Here is a 16,931-nt window from a genome sequence, read left to right on the forward strand (position 1 = left end):
TGGCAACTCTCGCGCTATATAATGCCAGCAGACCCTTCTCAGAGCTCTCGTAGGCTACTGTGTAATGACAGCACCCTTCTCAGCCACTCCCGCAATGGATGCAAACCAGAAAAACTATTGGTATTGATTTTTGACGATAACCGATTGTTCCACCAATCAGCTATCGGTGCCGATTAATCGGCAAATCCGATGAATCGGTCGACCTCTACCAAGAATTGTTCTTCCATCGCATCATTGCACTTTTATCACTTCTAAAGAGCATTAACACCACTAACTGAAGGGATGTAAATAACTGGATTCAGACAGCTGCAGATTTTGTCTGACTTTGTAAGGAAACAGTATGAAACTAGAGTGATATTCTGTGAACAGGAACTTTCAGACTGAGAGGCTCATTGTATTATCAGAGAAACAACATTTGCTAAAGTCAGCAGTGTCCTATCTGGAATGGAGCATGATGTCAGGTGCATTATGCAAATCTATTCTTAGTAGAACTAGTTCAAGTAATACGTCCTAGTACTCTTTTCACAGCTCAATCATAGTTTGACCCATTTATTTATTTTAAGACAGTCTGTTTCTCAAATAATCTTCGGCTTCTTATCCGTAGCAGGTTAATTTCAAAAGTAGAATGCCCTCATTTTCTGAACTGAAAGGTGACCCAGTTCACAATTTTAGACCTAATTTTGATCAACATTATCAGTCCTGTCTCCGTTCTACTTGACAGGAGGACTGCTTGAAACAAGGGTCAAGACAACACTGTAAACCTTTTCAGGTGACATACTAAACGCAGATTAAATGCGCTGTTTTCTGTCACGTAAAAAAGTATGCAAATATTTGTCCAAGACGTTTATCTGGAATCTCCTATACATTAACAGTGCCTGAAACACATAGCTCATAGTAACTGTATGAACACTGATTTAACATGATCAGAAAGGAAGATTCATCATTAGTACTGTGAGGGAAAACAAAGTACGATAGTCACATGAAATAGTCTTACAATACGTCCTGTTATACTATGCTAAATCAGAATTCTTAGTGAACAGAAGAAGACACCTTGATGATCTCAATGGACTCTGTGCAGTGAGATTCAGGTATGATCACTTTAATCCAATGTTTGTGTGTTTTAGATGTAAATTTGATTTGTCCTTTCAGTCATATGCCATCACTAAATATTGATGTAGCTACTGTAGGTTTATGTTGAATTTTCAGATTTACGTTGTCCAGGATTCCTTGCATTTCTGTTGTGTTTGTATTTATCCTTCATATATTGGATATCGATATTTTGCATGGCTGACTGTGTAGTTGACTGTTTTTAATATGTTTTAAGGCTGCAGTCAATGTTCCCTTTAAGTTTTGCTGTCATTTCCTGTACGTTCAAGATCAGTAATGGGTGTCATCTGACTTTGACAGGCTTTCTTCCCTTCTATAAATTCTCAGGTTTTTAACATTGTCGTAAAATGAAAATTCACTTTCTGTTTCTAAACGCATGTTATTTCTTATTGTGAATAAGGATTTTTTTTTTAATTAAAAGGTAAAAATCCCTCCAATTATTTGATTTGCTTAAAGGTGCACTATGTAGTATTTTTGCAGTAAAATATCCAAAAACCACTAGGCCAGTGTTATTTTGTTCAGTTGAGTACTTACAATATTCCAAATGTTTCCAACTATTTGTAAATTGTGAGAAAATTGCTATTTTAACCAATGAACCGAGACGTGTCAGCATAGCGTTTGAGGGAGTTGCCTGTCAATAGCGTCATATATGCATTTCCCTTGGTTTTATTGGGCATAAGCACTTTTCTCTTAGCAGTGTGAATATGTCACAGCAGCGCCGAGCAAACACACAGAGTAACGTCATAACATCATTTTCAACACACTTAAATGTATCTAATATGATAAACAGAGCTGCTTTACCTTATATTCATGACTGGAAAAGCGGAAATAGTGTGCATGCCTGGCGACTGCGTCCTGTCCCATCCCGTCATAATAAAAGTCCCGGTGTTCACGAGGCGGGTGTTTTTATAACAATCGCTTCAGCGGCTGTGCTCAGCTCCACAACACTCAGTCCTGCTCTGCTTTACACTACAGTAACTTTAAAGCTACACTGTGTAACTTTTTTAGTTTAATCTTAGCTAAAAACACTTAGTTCTTTCAAAAATATATGTGCTCATTAATGTATATTTACTTCTTTCAAGTAATAAAGTATTCTCGTAAGTTTATAATATGCCATTGAAAATACATACGGGTGAGGGGTTCGAATGCCGGTCGCCATGTTGCCCCTTCATCTTGAAAGTACATTAGCCAAAGAGGGACATACCCGTAAATTCAAGCTTTGCCTTTCGCGTTTTAACTCTCAATGGCACCCTGTCGAATGTGAAGAGGGGGATTGCCATGTTAATCTTGGACTAAATCGGCCACCGCAGGAGTTAAAACGAAATCAGAATCGAGAGGAACAGAAACTAACATTCACAATGGTCATATACCTTTACACTGCTAGATGGGGGAAAATATCACACAGTGTAGCTTTAATAACCGCATCCATGAACATGTTTTCTGCCCGAGTCTTATTTTCCACCAGATATGAGGTGAAGACCACATGTCCCTAGATGGTGTGCTCAACCTTGGCTTCATCAAACTATGACTTTTTTTTAAAATGGCGCCCTCAAGTGGACGGAAAGTTGCATAGTGCACCTTTAAAACCCTCCACCTTTCTTGCAATCCACTTCTTTGTGACTTAAGGTTGCTGAGATGATACAACAGATCAAAAATCACAGTCTTTACAATGGAGCAGACTCTTTTAGTCAAATATGTTACGATTTATGCTGATATATTTTGTTGTTTCATAATACAATAAACAGTGGAGGTCTTTGAGCAAGATATGTGAAATAAATATTGTTATGAACTGCTCTGACACACAGTTAGAAGATCAAAATGTAGCTTTTATTAGTGGCAAACCACAATCATAATCCATAGAGCAGGCATAGGGCCAAAACCACAGTGCAAACAATCCAGACATCAACAAAGTCCAAAACACAAGTAGATCAGAACATAACACAGAACATAACACAGAACATAACACAGGAAAACAAGATAGAGAGCACTCAGAAATGCAGTGTAACACTAACAAGACTTTGCAATGAGTGAGTGAAAACACAGAGCTCATAAAGGCAAACAAAAACAAGTTATTCACACACAGGTGGAAGTAATCAGATCATGGGTGCTTCATAGTTCTTATTTGTGCATCCTCGTTTCCTTTCCTAGCTTCCTTTCCTTGCTCCTTAGCTCCACCCCTTCAGGATACGAGGGAAGGACGCGAGGAAAAGATGCAAGGACGGAGGAATTGAATCAAATGAAATGATATATCCTCGCTCCCTTTAACGTCACTTTAAAGCGGCATCAGTTAATGATGACTCTGCACCGCTGGATTCAGTCGGGATTCTAGAACATTAGAGATAACTATTTATATTGTGAGCTTCAGCCTCAACAAAATATCACATTTGTCCATATTTTAATTAATATTACCAGTTATTAACAACGGATTCCAGTTATTAACTGCATTTTATTCATATTAGTTTCTATTAGTTTCTCTATTTGTTTTTTTCATTTTCTTGTGCTTTGATATAATTCTGCAACTGTCAGTTGTTGTTATTTGACAAACATTTGTGTCTTGTACATGTAAACACAACAATAATAATGAATAAACTGTGGCACAATATGAAGGGGGAGGAGAATTAATGCTTGCGTCACGTTTAGTCGATATAACACTTCCGCAAAGAATATTCCAGTGTATCCTTGCTCATGACTCCTCAGGAAGCCTCCTCACTCCTCCATCCTTGCCTCCTTGCGGTGCAATTAGAGAATTGAGATCTCCTACAAGATGGCTGAGCTCCATCATTTCCGAGTCATAGGATGGAAAACGGAGGAGCGAGGAAACGAGGAGGGATATTGAGAAGCACCCCAGGTGTAACAAACGTAGTCCAGTAAGAGCTGTGCCTGGAAACCTCACTCCCTTGGCCTCAAGAGGTGTGCTAGCAACTGACGCTAGAGGTTGCAGTCTTTAGCATCATTGTTAGTGCGCCTGCCTCCCACGCTGGAGACCAGAGTTTGAATCCCGCTCAGAGTGGGTGGAGTAGGACCGGTTACACAGGCAATGGAAATATAAGGGTAGTTTGTAATATAAGGCTATTTTATCAGATGGCAAAGGAGATGGGAGGAGTTAATTAAAGCTTTGCTGAAAAAGACACTTTCTACTTCTGTGAGAGATGAGGCATAATGAAAAATATCACAATACAATACAGAACCCTTTTATAATTTTTTTTTTTTTTTTTAACAAAGCTTAGTATATGAGTGCACAATTGATTTGCAAATTTATATGTTACCAGTCAAGCAAATGTCCCACCCTAATAACCATTTCCCAGACCTTCCTGAGAAATGCTTAAATACTCAACCGACATGCTTTAAAGCAGAGGTAGCTAACACTTTTCCTGGAGATCTATCTTCTTTCAGTGTCAACCCTGCTCCAACACACCTGCCTGCGATTTTCAAGTGACCTTGAAGCCACTTGAAGCCTAAAACCTTAACATTGTGTGCACTGTAAACATGATAAACATGCTCTCTGTTCTTCATAATCATGTTAAAATGTTATTCTTTGAAATAATACATTTCTCCAACTATATTTAAGTACTGTGTCTGCCTAGAGTGACAAAATGCAGTTTTTAGTTACCAACAATTAAAATCTTGGTGTACCAGTGCCTGGCCCTTATGATTCTGTGACATCTAAGCTTTCCAGAGCCCCTCGAACCCAACTCAAAAAGATTAGCTTCTCTTACAGGAAACTTGAGATCATCATCATGGTAAGACTTCCTTCCTCTGCGTCCAGCTACAGTCACCCTCCAGGGTCCATCAGCACCAGTCTCCTACCAGCTCACGGAAAGACCATCTGGAGAGCCTCTGCCAGGGGTCACCAAGACCCGTCTGTTCAAGGAGGTGCACCATCATATTAGAGTATCAAGAGGAATTTTGACATCAAGAGGAATTTTTTGATTATTGACACGTATAGCACCGTAGTATTGGATTACTGTGCTTCTCAAGAAGAAACTACAGAGCTGTTCACTGAGAATCAAAATTAGGACCGTCACAGTCGCCACTAGATGAGACACAGAATTTCCTAATTGGATTTTACGCCAAGGGAAATTTGAAAACATGAGCCAGATGAGTCCTGCTTCAGAGGGAAACTCTTCACTTTTACCGGTGTACCCCAAACTCACTTCAGCTGCTAGAGTGAGCTTCCTCCATCCAGGAGCAGGATCGGACACTACCGTCGGGACTCCAGGGATCAAACCTAAACTGAGCCCCAAACCTCTTGTTCTTCCACCAGTTCCTGCAATTCCAGTTGTAAACCCCAGCAAGCCGCGGCAGCCGCACACCAGCTGGGTGCACAGCGCCAAACAGAAAGAGGAAGCTGGTGCTCAGTACAGAGCAAAAGAGAGCAGGGGAGCCGATAGGATGTCCTTTCTGTCCGCTGTCATTGAGCGCACCTCAAAGCTTTATGGCGACAGATACACACCTATACTGCAACAGAGCTCCTCCAGGGAGACACCTGCCATGGATATGACATCACATCCTGATAAGGGCAGCGGCGAGACTTCACCAGTGACGGCAGAAACAACACAGATCACCATGGTGCCTTCGGCCAGAATTAGACCTGCAGTTCAAGTGAAGGTATATGTGCTTTTCACTAATGCTGCTTCTCTGTCTTATGTTGTATTATATTTCATTTACAACATATAACTGCTTTTGAGTGATTCATTTGCATGTCTTTAGACTGACAGCATCATCATAGATTGATCTAGTACTGTTTTAGACTGATTTGAGAAGCGCCTCTTTGGGATTTGAGCATTTTTGAGTATTGTTTGTCTCTCCACCCAGATGGGCTGATTATGGCTGATATCTGAATCCCATCTTTACCATACCTCACATTAAATGGACTAGAACCAATTTTCAACTTCCTCTTTTACTTTTTACACGTTGGAGAATTGTACAATCGCCCTAAAATGTATTTGGACATTTAGTTCATATTTAAAATGAGTGAATGTAATTGTATGGAGAAAATCAAAGTGCAATTTATCTTAAAACTATACTATGCAAAGGGTCTGTGGTGTGTGTGAACTTCCCTTCATTTTCTAATGTTATGCCATCAAGTGTGATTTAGGGTCAACATACTTTTTAGGGCAGTGAATCTCTCCTTTAAATTTCACTTCCTTAAATACAGCTAATAATATTCACAATAATTACTTTTTAAAGAATTTTTTGGTGTCACTTAAAAATAAAGATTTATGATTTAAATAATTCATTTTGCCTTTGAAACAATGTATCAGGTTTTTTATTCAAACATGATGTATCATGTGAAACTGAATTGAAACAGTTTAACAATGTTTTAGTTTAACAATGTTTTCATGTTAGGATATTGTTTCAATCAAGTAACTTGATTAAATATAGAAAACTCAATTACATAGATGAAAAATCTAGAGAAAAAAGAAAGACCTGCACTCTAAACCCGAATAAGTTGGGCTAACTCAAAAAAGTACTTTTGAGTTAGTACTCATGCATGTTAAAGAACAACTCCGGTGAAAAATGACCCTAGGTGTAATTAACAGATGGTTACAGAGTAGATGCGTTTTCATGGAAATCAAATGTAAAGAGTTTTATCTCTAAAAATATATTAGCTTATAACGCTAGTCTATGGGGCACATGGTAGTGAAATTAAATCGCTAGTTAATACCACTAACAAGGCTCAAAATAGCCTCACACTAACACTGTAGCATAATGAGGGTCCCCACATGTAAACTGAAGCATTGAGTACTTTGTAAGTGTACAAATAGTTTAATAAGAAGATATTTTATAAAGACAGTGCATTACGCGTTCACGGACAGGCACCATCTTGGAAAACAGTCTCGACTCGAGCCACTAAGTACATATACTTGAGTACTCTACTTAAAGGTAGGATAGGTAGGAATTGGTTAAAAAACTTTTTTTCCAAATTTGTTTAAACTTCTTTATATATCAATACATAATTAAAATGTAAGTACTCTGAAAAAGAAAGTATGAAAAATGAGTGTCTGTAGACCACTCACGACTGTTTTAAAGATTTCCATTCACTCCACCTTTCTCCCTTCTGGGCTCTTTCCAAAGCCACGCCACCAACATACATGAACACGCTACACCGGCAGCTCAGCTGGAAGACGCATTATTTACCTCAGACGAGCAGTGTGCATGTAGTGACATCATGTCAGAATCACAAGTAAAAAAAAATAAAAATAAAAAAATCGAACTTTATCGGTATGAATATAAACAAATAAGATGTCTTTTAGTACTCACTATCAAGCTAGAATACCGGTACTGGTAAAGTTTAAAATATATTTTTGTTTGATTTGGTAACGAGCTAGTTATATTTATAAGGCAAAGAAAACGGGTAGCATCATGCTTTTCCAATAACATCAGTTATACTGTAATGAAGATGAATTTCGTGTAAGATTCATAACATATACTGTGTTTTGCATGTAAGAGTTTCCATGATGAAAGCATTGTTGATCAGTAGTAGCTAAAGCTAACTTAGGGTGCGTTCACACTTGTCATGTTTGGTTCGATTAAAACGAACCCTGGTGCGATTGCTCGTTTAGTGCGGTTCATTTGAACATATGTGAACGCTGTCATCCAAACCCTGGTGCGCAACAAACAAGCGGACCGAGAACCCCTAAAACGATGGGTCTCGGTCCGCTTCCAAATGAACTCTGGTGCGGTTCGATTGATATATGAACGCAACACGGACCAAAGACATGTAAACGGACCAAAAACCGGACGTAATGTCAAGATGCGACGCATAGTCAGCTGATTTGAGGACGCGGAAAGATCGTGTATCCAAAATGAGTAACGTTAACGTTAGAGGCCAAACGTGGAGCAACGAGGAAGTGCCTCATCAATATTTGGTCCGACGAGTTCGAAAATGCTAGAAAAAACGCACAAAAAGCATACCTGGTTCTTCTCATCAAAGGACCTGTGTTGCCCATTATTAGCAGGGACAGACGACAGAACGGCCGTCTCTTTTCTGCACAACGGAGGAAATCCTGGTGCTGTTTTAAATTTTTTTAACATTTTATGAGCTCTTCATGAGTTCTCAACTGGTAAAAATAATTCCATATGTACACGCATAAAATGATCGCGTTTAATCCAGCACACAGCATCGTTTTTAATGTTCGGTAAGCAAGCTCCTACGTCATATAAGCCGACCAATCAGGTTATGACCGTCTCCATATGCCTTTGGTTCAGTAACTTTAGGTTCGCTGTTAAAAATGCCAGTGTGAACGCTAAGCGGACCAGGACTATATGTTTTGTTTTTGTTTTTTGGTCCGGACCAAACGAACCAAACTAACCGAACTACAAGTGTGAACTTGTACTTAGTTCTAAAAAAAAGTTCCTGGATGCGGTGTAGTAGCTTTTACACATGCATTTTGTTAAAAAGTTAAATTTTGCGAAATTCAACACAACAGCCATCAACTTGAGCTAAACATATTGAGTATTTATTATCCCTACTAATGGCTAAGTGTAAAACATTGTAACTTTATGCTAAATAATGTTATGTTAGCTATATAAGGCAGCTTCATGTGCTTTTGATACATGCTTCATGAAAACATAAACCAAAAAAAATTATAATCAAAATGAAAGATTACCTGTCCAGCAGAAATACAGTCAGCAAATAGTCGTTTTTCAGGTCCCTCAGTTCTCACCATCGTTGAAAAGCCACACAGATATTTACTTGCGTTTGATTTCTTTGTTTATCCAAAGACTTTCTGTGCATTGCCTTTTCTCGTACTGTTTTCCTTTTTTGCATCGTTTGCCTTCGCTGACTGTAAAACCCTGCACTGTGAATTTTGAATGCTCTTTCTCTGCCATTATTTTGCCTAGGTTTCTTGCCTCTTGAACTGCTCAAATCAAACAAGCGCGCGCATGTGGGCAGATCCTATAGCGAAAGTGGTGGTCGCCATGGTAGCGAGAGAGAGTGACAGTCGCCCAAGCCAATCATTTGTTTCGTCCCGAACGAAAATAATGAGCGGTGTTTATTGCAGATTAAAAAGTCTAGAGTCAATCGATTTTTATACTCTCCTTTTTTTTTTTTTTTTTTTTTTTTTACAGTACTTACATTTTAATTATGTATTGACATATAAAGAAAGTGTTTTAGATCAGTCCTACCTATCCCACCTATCAAGTACACTTTTTGAGTATCTGTATTTTACTTGAGTATAATTTTTTCTGAAAACTTATAACTTTAACTTCACTACATTTGAAAGACAAATATCATACTTTTTACTCCACTACATTTCTATTAAGATCCTCAAAGTCGAAAGTAGTTTCTGTAGCAGCTTTGAAAGTCAGTGGATTTTTTTCTTTTTAAAAGGTGTTTGGGGTTTTGCAGAATGCCTATCAGGAATAAGGAAGAAGCACAGCAATCCAATATTACGGTGCTATACGTGTCAATACAATTCCTCTTGATATTCTAATATGATGATGGTGTACTTCCTTGAACAGACGGAACAATGTCAAAATGCTCATTTTGTTGAGTATTCACATAAACAAAGTTGATTATGTCTTATGCTAGTATGTTGGATGGAGCATCACTGACTTAGCCTGACAAGCCAGACCCACATCAAGATGTTTGGTCTGGAAACTCACCATTGACAGGGCTCAATCAGAGGGGCGGGATAAACGGTTGTCTCAACTCCCTCTGCACGCAATAGGATAGTGCTACAACCTACCAGAGCAACGAAGGTGAAGCGGAGCTAGTTGACAGATTACATTTTCGCCGTATCCGGTCGGCAAAACTCCGAACACATCTTCACTTTTCAACCTCTGGCATGTTATCATGTTATACTAAAACTAAAATTAAAACTATATGGAAAAAAACCCTTAACCTGTAGAAAAAATAATAATACATTTTGACATCTCACAAGAGTATAAATGCTGTAATAATCATCAATAATTGTTTTGCTGTTCAGTAAACAAGAAGTTAATCCGGTCATTTAAATTTCTGATAAATGTGGCAAGTCAGTTTGTAAATTCTTTTCTCCATTAATGAAAAAGAAACCTATCGAATGTGGGCTTGAACATTGGGCCTTTTTAATAACAACAAGAGTGTATTCGAACCTCTTTTACATTGACATTTAATAATTTATCAGATGCTTTTACCGAAAGTGACTCACTAAATTGAATCATTGCAAGCAATTTATTAATAAGAAACAACAGTGTGTTTGCTACACTCCACGGCAAGTAGGATATAAAAGTATGACATAAGCTAGTAAAAAGTGAAAAGTTGAGAACAAGATAGGCTACGTGAAATGTGTAAGTCTTTGAGTAGGCCTAGCCTAGGCCTATGTATTTAATAATTACATTTTAAGTTGCTTAAAATGTATGCAGGCTCCTGCTATAATATTCATTTTACCACATTGACAAAACCTTAAAAAGGTACCATCAAAGAAAAGCCTCAGAAATCCTCATGAAGATTTAACATCTGGATTTCAAACAGTGCCATGCATGATGACGTCTGAACGCACACGCACGCACTCACACAGGACTGTACCAACGGACGCCAGACTGAGGGGACGCGGCGCGCAACAACAAGACACACACACAAGCCCACACCGCTGCTCTTATATTGAGCTGAAGTAAATCACTGTGATGCTCAACATCCAGCTTTAAATGACTGTTGCTGAATGTAAATCATTCTGTCGGTGAGTTTCGCTTTTTGTTTTACTGTTTCAATTCAGTGTTTTGCACGGTTACCCGATAACTCGATTCACGCGCTTTCACTTCTGTAATATTCCGTGTGTCACACACACATTCAGTTTCAATCTAAACGCGATCGTATGTGTTTTACAGAAAGCACATTTTAAACACGTTTACTGTTTATATGTGTGGCTGCAGCTGCCCGTTCAAATCTAGTAAGTTAGTGGAAATAGCAGACTTGAGCACAATGACACAAATTAGTGAAAAATAAATGAGAATCAAATAGTGATGAGGAGGAGGAAGAGGAGAAGCACACTGCGATTCCTGACTACATTCTATTTTTTCGTCTTTATTCAGGACGGAGCTTTATTGTTTGCTGGCTGGCGAGACGAACGATGATTTGTTTTCCATGTGACGATGCTTTGCATTTGACCTAAATGCGTGTTATAACAGTGTAAATATAGTGTAATTATAATAATAATATTTTAAATGAAACCAGCAGAGTTGAATTATCAGTGCTGGGTGAGAGTTATCATAGACCCTCAGTATAAACATCACTGTTCAGCCTTTGTGTTCATTGTCTGATGATGTTTGATCAAACCAGCCAATCAGCTGAGTGATTCATTGATATTTGGTCCTGTAGGTTTTGCTTCCAGAGCTACAGTCCTGTCACGTGTTATTACATCTTCAGTCCTGAGGGTTTGTGTTTTGGCATAGTGGTTATAGTTTGTGAATGGAATCTTTTGAGATTTGAAGCAGAAACCTTTTAGTTTCCATCTGTCATTACCCACAATACCCTCAGGTCACGATTCAATTTTAGGATACAATATTATCGCAATACTCCAAGACATAAAGTTAAAGGTTAACAAACCAATGTGCTGTTGATTAAAATGCTGAATTTGGTATTACACTGGTATTGGTATTACTTGGTGCTGGTAACCCAATGCACAGGGTTGGCTGACACCAGAATAAAAATATTCATGTTTCCGAAGCTGAAAATGCAGAATTATTTTAGAAGAATATGCTTGCATTCTGTCACTGACTAGATATATTTAAAATAATGAGGCCACTTTTTACTGTAAACATAAGACGTTTGGCATTATCAGGACCCACAAATATTCCCTCATTGAAATATTATGCATGCACGATTATGAGATTTTTTTTTTGATTATTTCCTTGAAATTGTAATAGCAATTGTTAAGTACAGCTATCAGAATTTACATTAAATGATTTTTTGAATATAGTATACCATTATTTGAAGCAACTGCATGCTATATTTTTTATGAAAATAAGACAATAAAGGTCTTCCTGAAAACTTTTGTTGCTTTTCTATAGCATTAAGCCTCAAATGTCAAGTATACATTGGTTTGATTTCTATAAATATGCATGGTATTATATTATACTATAACTCAAATTAAAACCTGAAAAAAACCTTAACCTGTAGAAAAACAAAACAAAAACACATCTTAAGCATGCAGAATATTGTATGAATAAAGATATAGAATAAAAATGAATACACTTTTGCAGAAACAATCAGTGAAAGGACAGGAACGCTGCGTGTAAGCGTCGGAGTTGTGCGTCTGGACTGCTCATAGTTCTGCCACAGTGCTTAATTGGGCTAGCTTTTGCTGCGTCAGAGAAATCGAGGGTTTGTAAGTTTTTTTTCCCTTTTCTTGTATTGCATCATGGTCTCTGCCTGGTTACATGCCACAGTTTCTCCCTGCATTTACATATTGGTCTTTTTCCCAGATGCTTTTACATCTACAAGCAATTGACAGTATCCTAATAAGAGGACAGACTCTATGGCGTAACCAGACGTTTCATGTCTTGTTCAGGCCAGGGCACAGTGGTGATAGACGAGCTTATGTGGTGCCAGTGCATGATTATCAAAATCATAATTGCTGATTTTTTTCCCTTGAGGTTGTAATTGCATTTAGTAATTTAGATGACTTGCGAATACTGGTCTATCAGGACCACTATTGTCTAATATGATTGACAGTTAGTATAATAGTTTGGATTGGCGGTATGGTTCTGTTCTGGGCAAGAACTCCCTGCGCATCCATGCAGTCTTGCATGGATGAAAGTAAGGGAGAGCAGTGATAAACCCCTAAGGGTAAACAGAACAGAAGCAACAATGTATTGCAGATATCATAAATGTCAATATTAAAATGTATAAACTAGGGATGGCGAAAACATTTTCTTGACTGACCACCGAGCCTCATTAGCCGATTGAAACCGGTTAACCGATTAGTTTAAAATATGCTGCGCTATTTGAAATAACAGCCGCGAGCCGCGCCTGCAATTTCGCAACTCTGTCGCATCTCTCTGCCGCTCTGCCTCCCGCTCTCACACACACACTGTCCCGGCGCCACCGCCTCCCTTCCACTCACTTCACTTTTTAAAAATCCCCTAGAGCGAAACATGAGTCCCGCAAACGCGGCGCCGAGGAGCTTGTTTGTAATCGGAGGACAAATGGCTCCTTAGTTTTGAAATGGTTTGGGTACAAGGTGATCGTGTTGAAAATAAAGGCATTTGTCTAGCGTTAGAAGCTCATTTGAAACATTGCCGCGGCTCATTTAAGAAAATGACAGCTGCGAAGAGAAGCCGCTTTAGTTCGAGGTAGTGCTTACAATAATAAAGAAAGATGATGACCAACACCTTATGTGTTAACACTGAAATGTAAATGTAACTTAATATATTTCCAAATGCAAGCCCATCTTATGCGGAATGCATGCTTCACAATGTCGTCTGCCCTGGCTCTAACCTCTAGTGTTTTAGGGTTAAATGTCTAGGGTTTTAGGGTTAAACGTCTCAACGTCTAGGGTTAACGTTGATACGGTCAACCATCGGTCAAACGGTCATCGGTTAACATCCCTAGTAAAAACATAATTCGGGAATTCAAGAGGAATCAGAATGCCAAATCCTGACTGACGAGTGGAGGAGCTGTGGATGGAGGAGGGTGATTAGCTCTGGAGAAATGCGACAGCTGCTGATAATACTGAAGGAGCTTGAGGCTGCGTCCGAAAACCTAGGCTGCTGACTCGTTGCCTCGCTGCCTTATCAGACAATGGCTTGTAAGGCAGCGTTTTGTGCACGAAGGAACCTCACAAAACTAATTTCGGACAGACTTCTAAGGCAGTGTAACAGTTTAATGATCTACAGCAAAATAGAGAAAGCTTTGTTTAAAAAGAATTAAACAAATTTAATTACTACATTAGTAATTTCTCGCTAGGAATGACATCAGAAGTGGAAAATGTTGGTAAAAAACGTACATTTACGCACAAATTGACCCTCAAACGCAACTTTTGGATGCCACCCCCCCAGCTCAACTCTCACAGAATGTAACTGACTAGCAAATGCAACTTTCGGATGCCATCTTTTTTCCCCCAGCTCAGATGTCACTGAATGGAACGCATAGGATTGTGGGATATCAAAGGCAGCGAAGGATACATATGTTGCCTTCAAAAATTGATCAGATGAATGTCTCTCAGGAGACGAGAAGTGAAGCTAACAATAGATTCGGACGTGCCTTGATGCCTTCCTGCCTTGAAATGTGTCCTCCGAAGCAAAGTCCTGCATAGGTCTCTTTTTGGAGACCCGCCCCCGCCCCCGCCCCTACCCGCAAAGTTCAGCACCAGATCCGATCCGTGACCCGCGAAAATATCAAAATTAAATACTCACCCGCTTCGTTAATATTTGGCCCGTTAGCGGAACCGTGCCCGCGATAAATCACACACACTAAAATCTTTCTAATTAAAGGGTCATGAAACCCCCCTGCTGCAGCGGTGTTTTTTCACACCTTCGATTTGAAAAGGCTTGTTAAAAGGGGAGTGGTCGACTGTGAAAAGGTGGGATGGTATTGTGTGGAAAGAGGGAATGGTTTGCATAAATAGGGGAGTGTCAGTAGGTGCATTAAGATTAGAGATACCAATAGCAGCAGTTACAGCTTCTGAGACATGTTCTTGGTTCACGTTGGCATAGTTTACCACAGTGAGATTAAATGAGGGATGAATACAGCGAATGAGAGAGCTATGAGTGGCGTGCAGCAGAGATCGCAAATCATTCAGCTCTTCAAACCAGCATAATTCAGTGAGAAATGAAAATAAATGTTATTCTGCATGACGAAATATTTTGCAAACGTGATAAAACTATATTTGTCCAAATATGCACGCTGTTTGGCAAGATGAACAACGCGCCGACGTGATCAGACAACGTGAACCACCCAACATGCGATGTGATAGAGATGTGTAATTCTAGATCGGGGTAAAAGCGAAGGGGTTTGAGGCTAGTCTTGACCTCGCATCTGAAGCACAGAGCGACGCGCACTGGGTTGCCGTGACGATCCGCGCTGTCTATCACTCGGCAGCTAAATCTATTTTTGTCCAAATATGCAGCACACTGTTTCACTAAGAGCCCGAACACATGCGGTTTAGTGCATGGCTGTGACCACAAATAAAACGGAGAGGACGTGGCTTTTGTTCATTATCCAACAGATTACAGATTGGTTATTTTGCACTCCTGACAAAAATTAGATAGTCAACGCTTGCAGGTTCGGCGTGCGATTGCTCAAGTTATTTTACTTTACCGAGCCTTTGTAGCAAAGGCTTCCACAGACGGCGCCGGTTACAGCTCGCTCGGCGCCCTTTACGTTACTTCGTATCAGCACAACGCCTAGCTTTCCTCCGTGACTTTTCCGCACGCTGCTTCCAAAACTTCCCTAACATATCTCTACAATAATGATGGAAGACGAGCCTGACAGAAGTGACTGTCTCATGCATATTAACTGAATTATCTTTTATGCATACAACAGCGCAGGGATTGGACTGAATGAGCTTTATGTCATGAATATATATTGAGAATCGCTCGGAGCGGTCGACGTCAGCATGTGCCCACCAGCCCATACATGGACCGAAAAGGCCGCGCCGACGTCAGCATTTGTGACGTTGCTCCGACTAAGCTTTTCAAACCGGAAGACAGAAATCGCTCTGAAAAATGCAAAAATAACTATTTTCACATATGAATACCATTAATGAGTACCCTTAGTGTTTTCAATGATGTGCAGCCTATACATATCTGTTTACATCTCAAAAAAAGTGTTTTGGGGTTTCATGACCCTTTAAAATGCTTTATTTTTTATCTTGTACCTCTCTCAACATCACAACAGCTTCATGAATGGGCTAATGAAACAGGCTAAAGTGCCTTTAAAAACTCGTTGTCAACAATTGTAAATGCACCACTCACAAACTTTACTTTTACTTCATCCATAGCTACTCCTGCAACGCTCGCTCCCACTTCGCAGTGGTGGTGACGTTAAGGGTGAAATCATGGCATATCGTTGTTGCGTATGTGTAGCGGTAATTTAGACATAGAAATATTACCCGCGGGTACACGACCCGTTGCAGAACTCTACTCTGAAGCAGAGGTGGAGGAAGTACTGAATCTCAGTAGTTAAGTAAAAGTACAAATAACCAGAGCCATATTTACTTAAGTAAAAGTAGAAGTACTACAACGACAATCCTACTTAAGTAAAAGTAAAAAAGTACTTGATTTTAAATGTAATTTAATTATTAAAAGTAAAAGTACTTGTATACAAATTTATTCTCTTAATGTCTATATTCTAATAATTAAAAAGAAGAAAACAGTATGGGCTGTGGCATTTTAATTAAGTTAGTTTTGGGTTAATGTATAGGATAATTAATATGCGTATCATCTGTTGCCCAGTTTACATTCTGACTCACAATATCAGGGTGATTTGCAGATTAATATCAATATTCAGAAGTAACATTTTCATCAGCTTTGATGTATTTAAATCTTCATATTTATGAGGATTAATCTTAAATATAGGATATGCTTCAGCTTTCCTTTTATATTCTTAAATTTGATCAATAAATTAAATTAGAATAACGCTATATGGTTGTTAAATTAAATAATTTACACTGACAAATTACAACTGCATTAAATAATGTTATGAGATTGTTTTAAATATATATATATATATATATATATTTTAAAACAATAAGAAACGTTGGAAAGAATGTTTAAAGGTCCCATTCTTCGCGTGTTTTTGAAGCTTTGATTATGTTTACAGTGTGCAATATAACATGAGTTCATGTTTCGCGTGTAAAAAAACACAGTATTTTTCACACAATTTACTTCTCTGT

At 38.8% G+C, this 16,931-nt stretch overlaps 1 protein-coding gene across 2 annotated transcripts in view; it reads left to right on the forward strand.

Annotated features, from left to right (window-relative positions):
* Nucleotides 1-5,047: 5,047 nt before the first annotated feature.
* psd3l (pleckstrin and Sec7 domain containing 3, like) overlaps nucleotides 5,048-16,931 on the forward strand; it is a 189,029-nt gene continuing 177,145 nt past the window's right edge. The window contains exon 1 of one of the 2 annotated variants that reach the window (XM_067432949.1): nucleotides 5,048-5,715. In XM_067432949.1, the coding sequence (XP_067289050.1) occupies nucleotides 5,197-5,715 (519 nt within the window). In that variant the 5' untranslated portion in view covers nucleotides 5,048-5,196. Of the gene's footprint in view, nucleotides 5,716-10,655; nucleotides 10,776-16,931 lie in introns of those variants that run through there. The other variant, XM_067432950.1, reaches the window with a different exon arrangement.

This window comes from Pseudorasbora parva, chromosome 23, assembly GCF_024679245.1.
Source record: "Pseudorasbora parva isolate DD20220531a chromosome 23, ASM2467924v1, whole genome shotgun sequence".
In the NCBI taxonomy this organism is placed as follows: domain Eukaryota; kingdom Metazoa; phylum Chordata; class Actinopteri; order Cypriniformes; family Gobionidae; genus Pseudorasbora; species Pseudorasbora parva.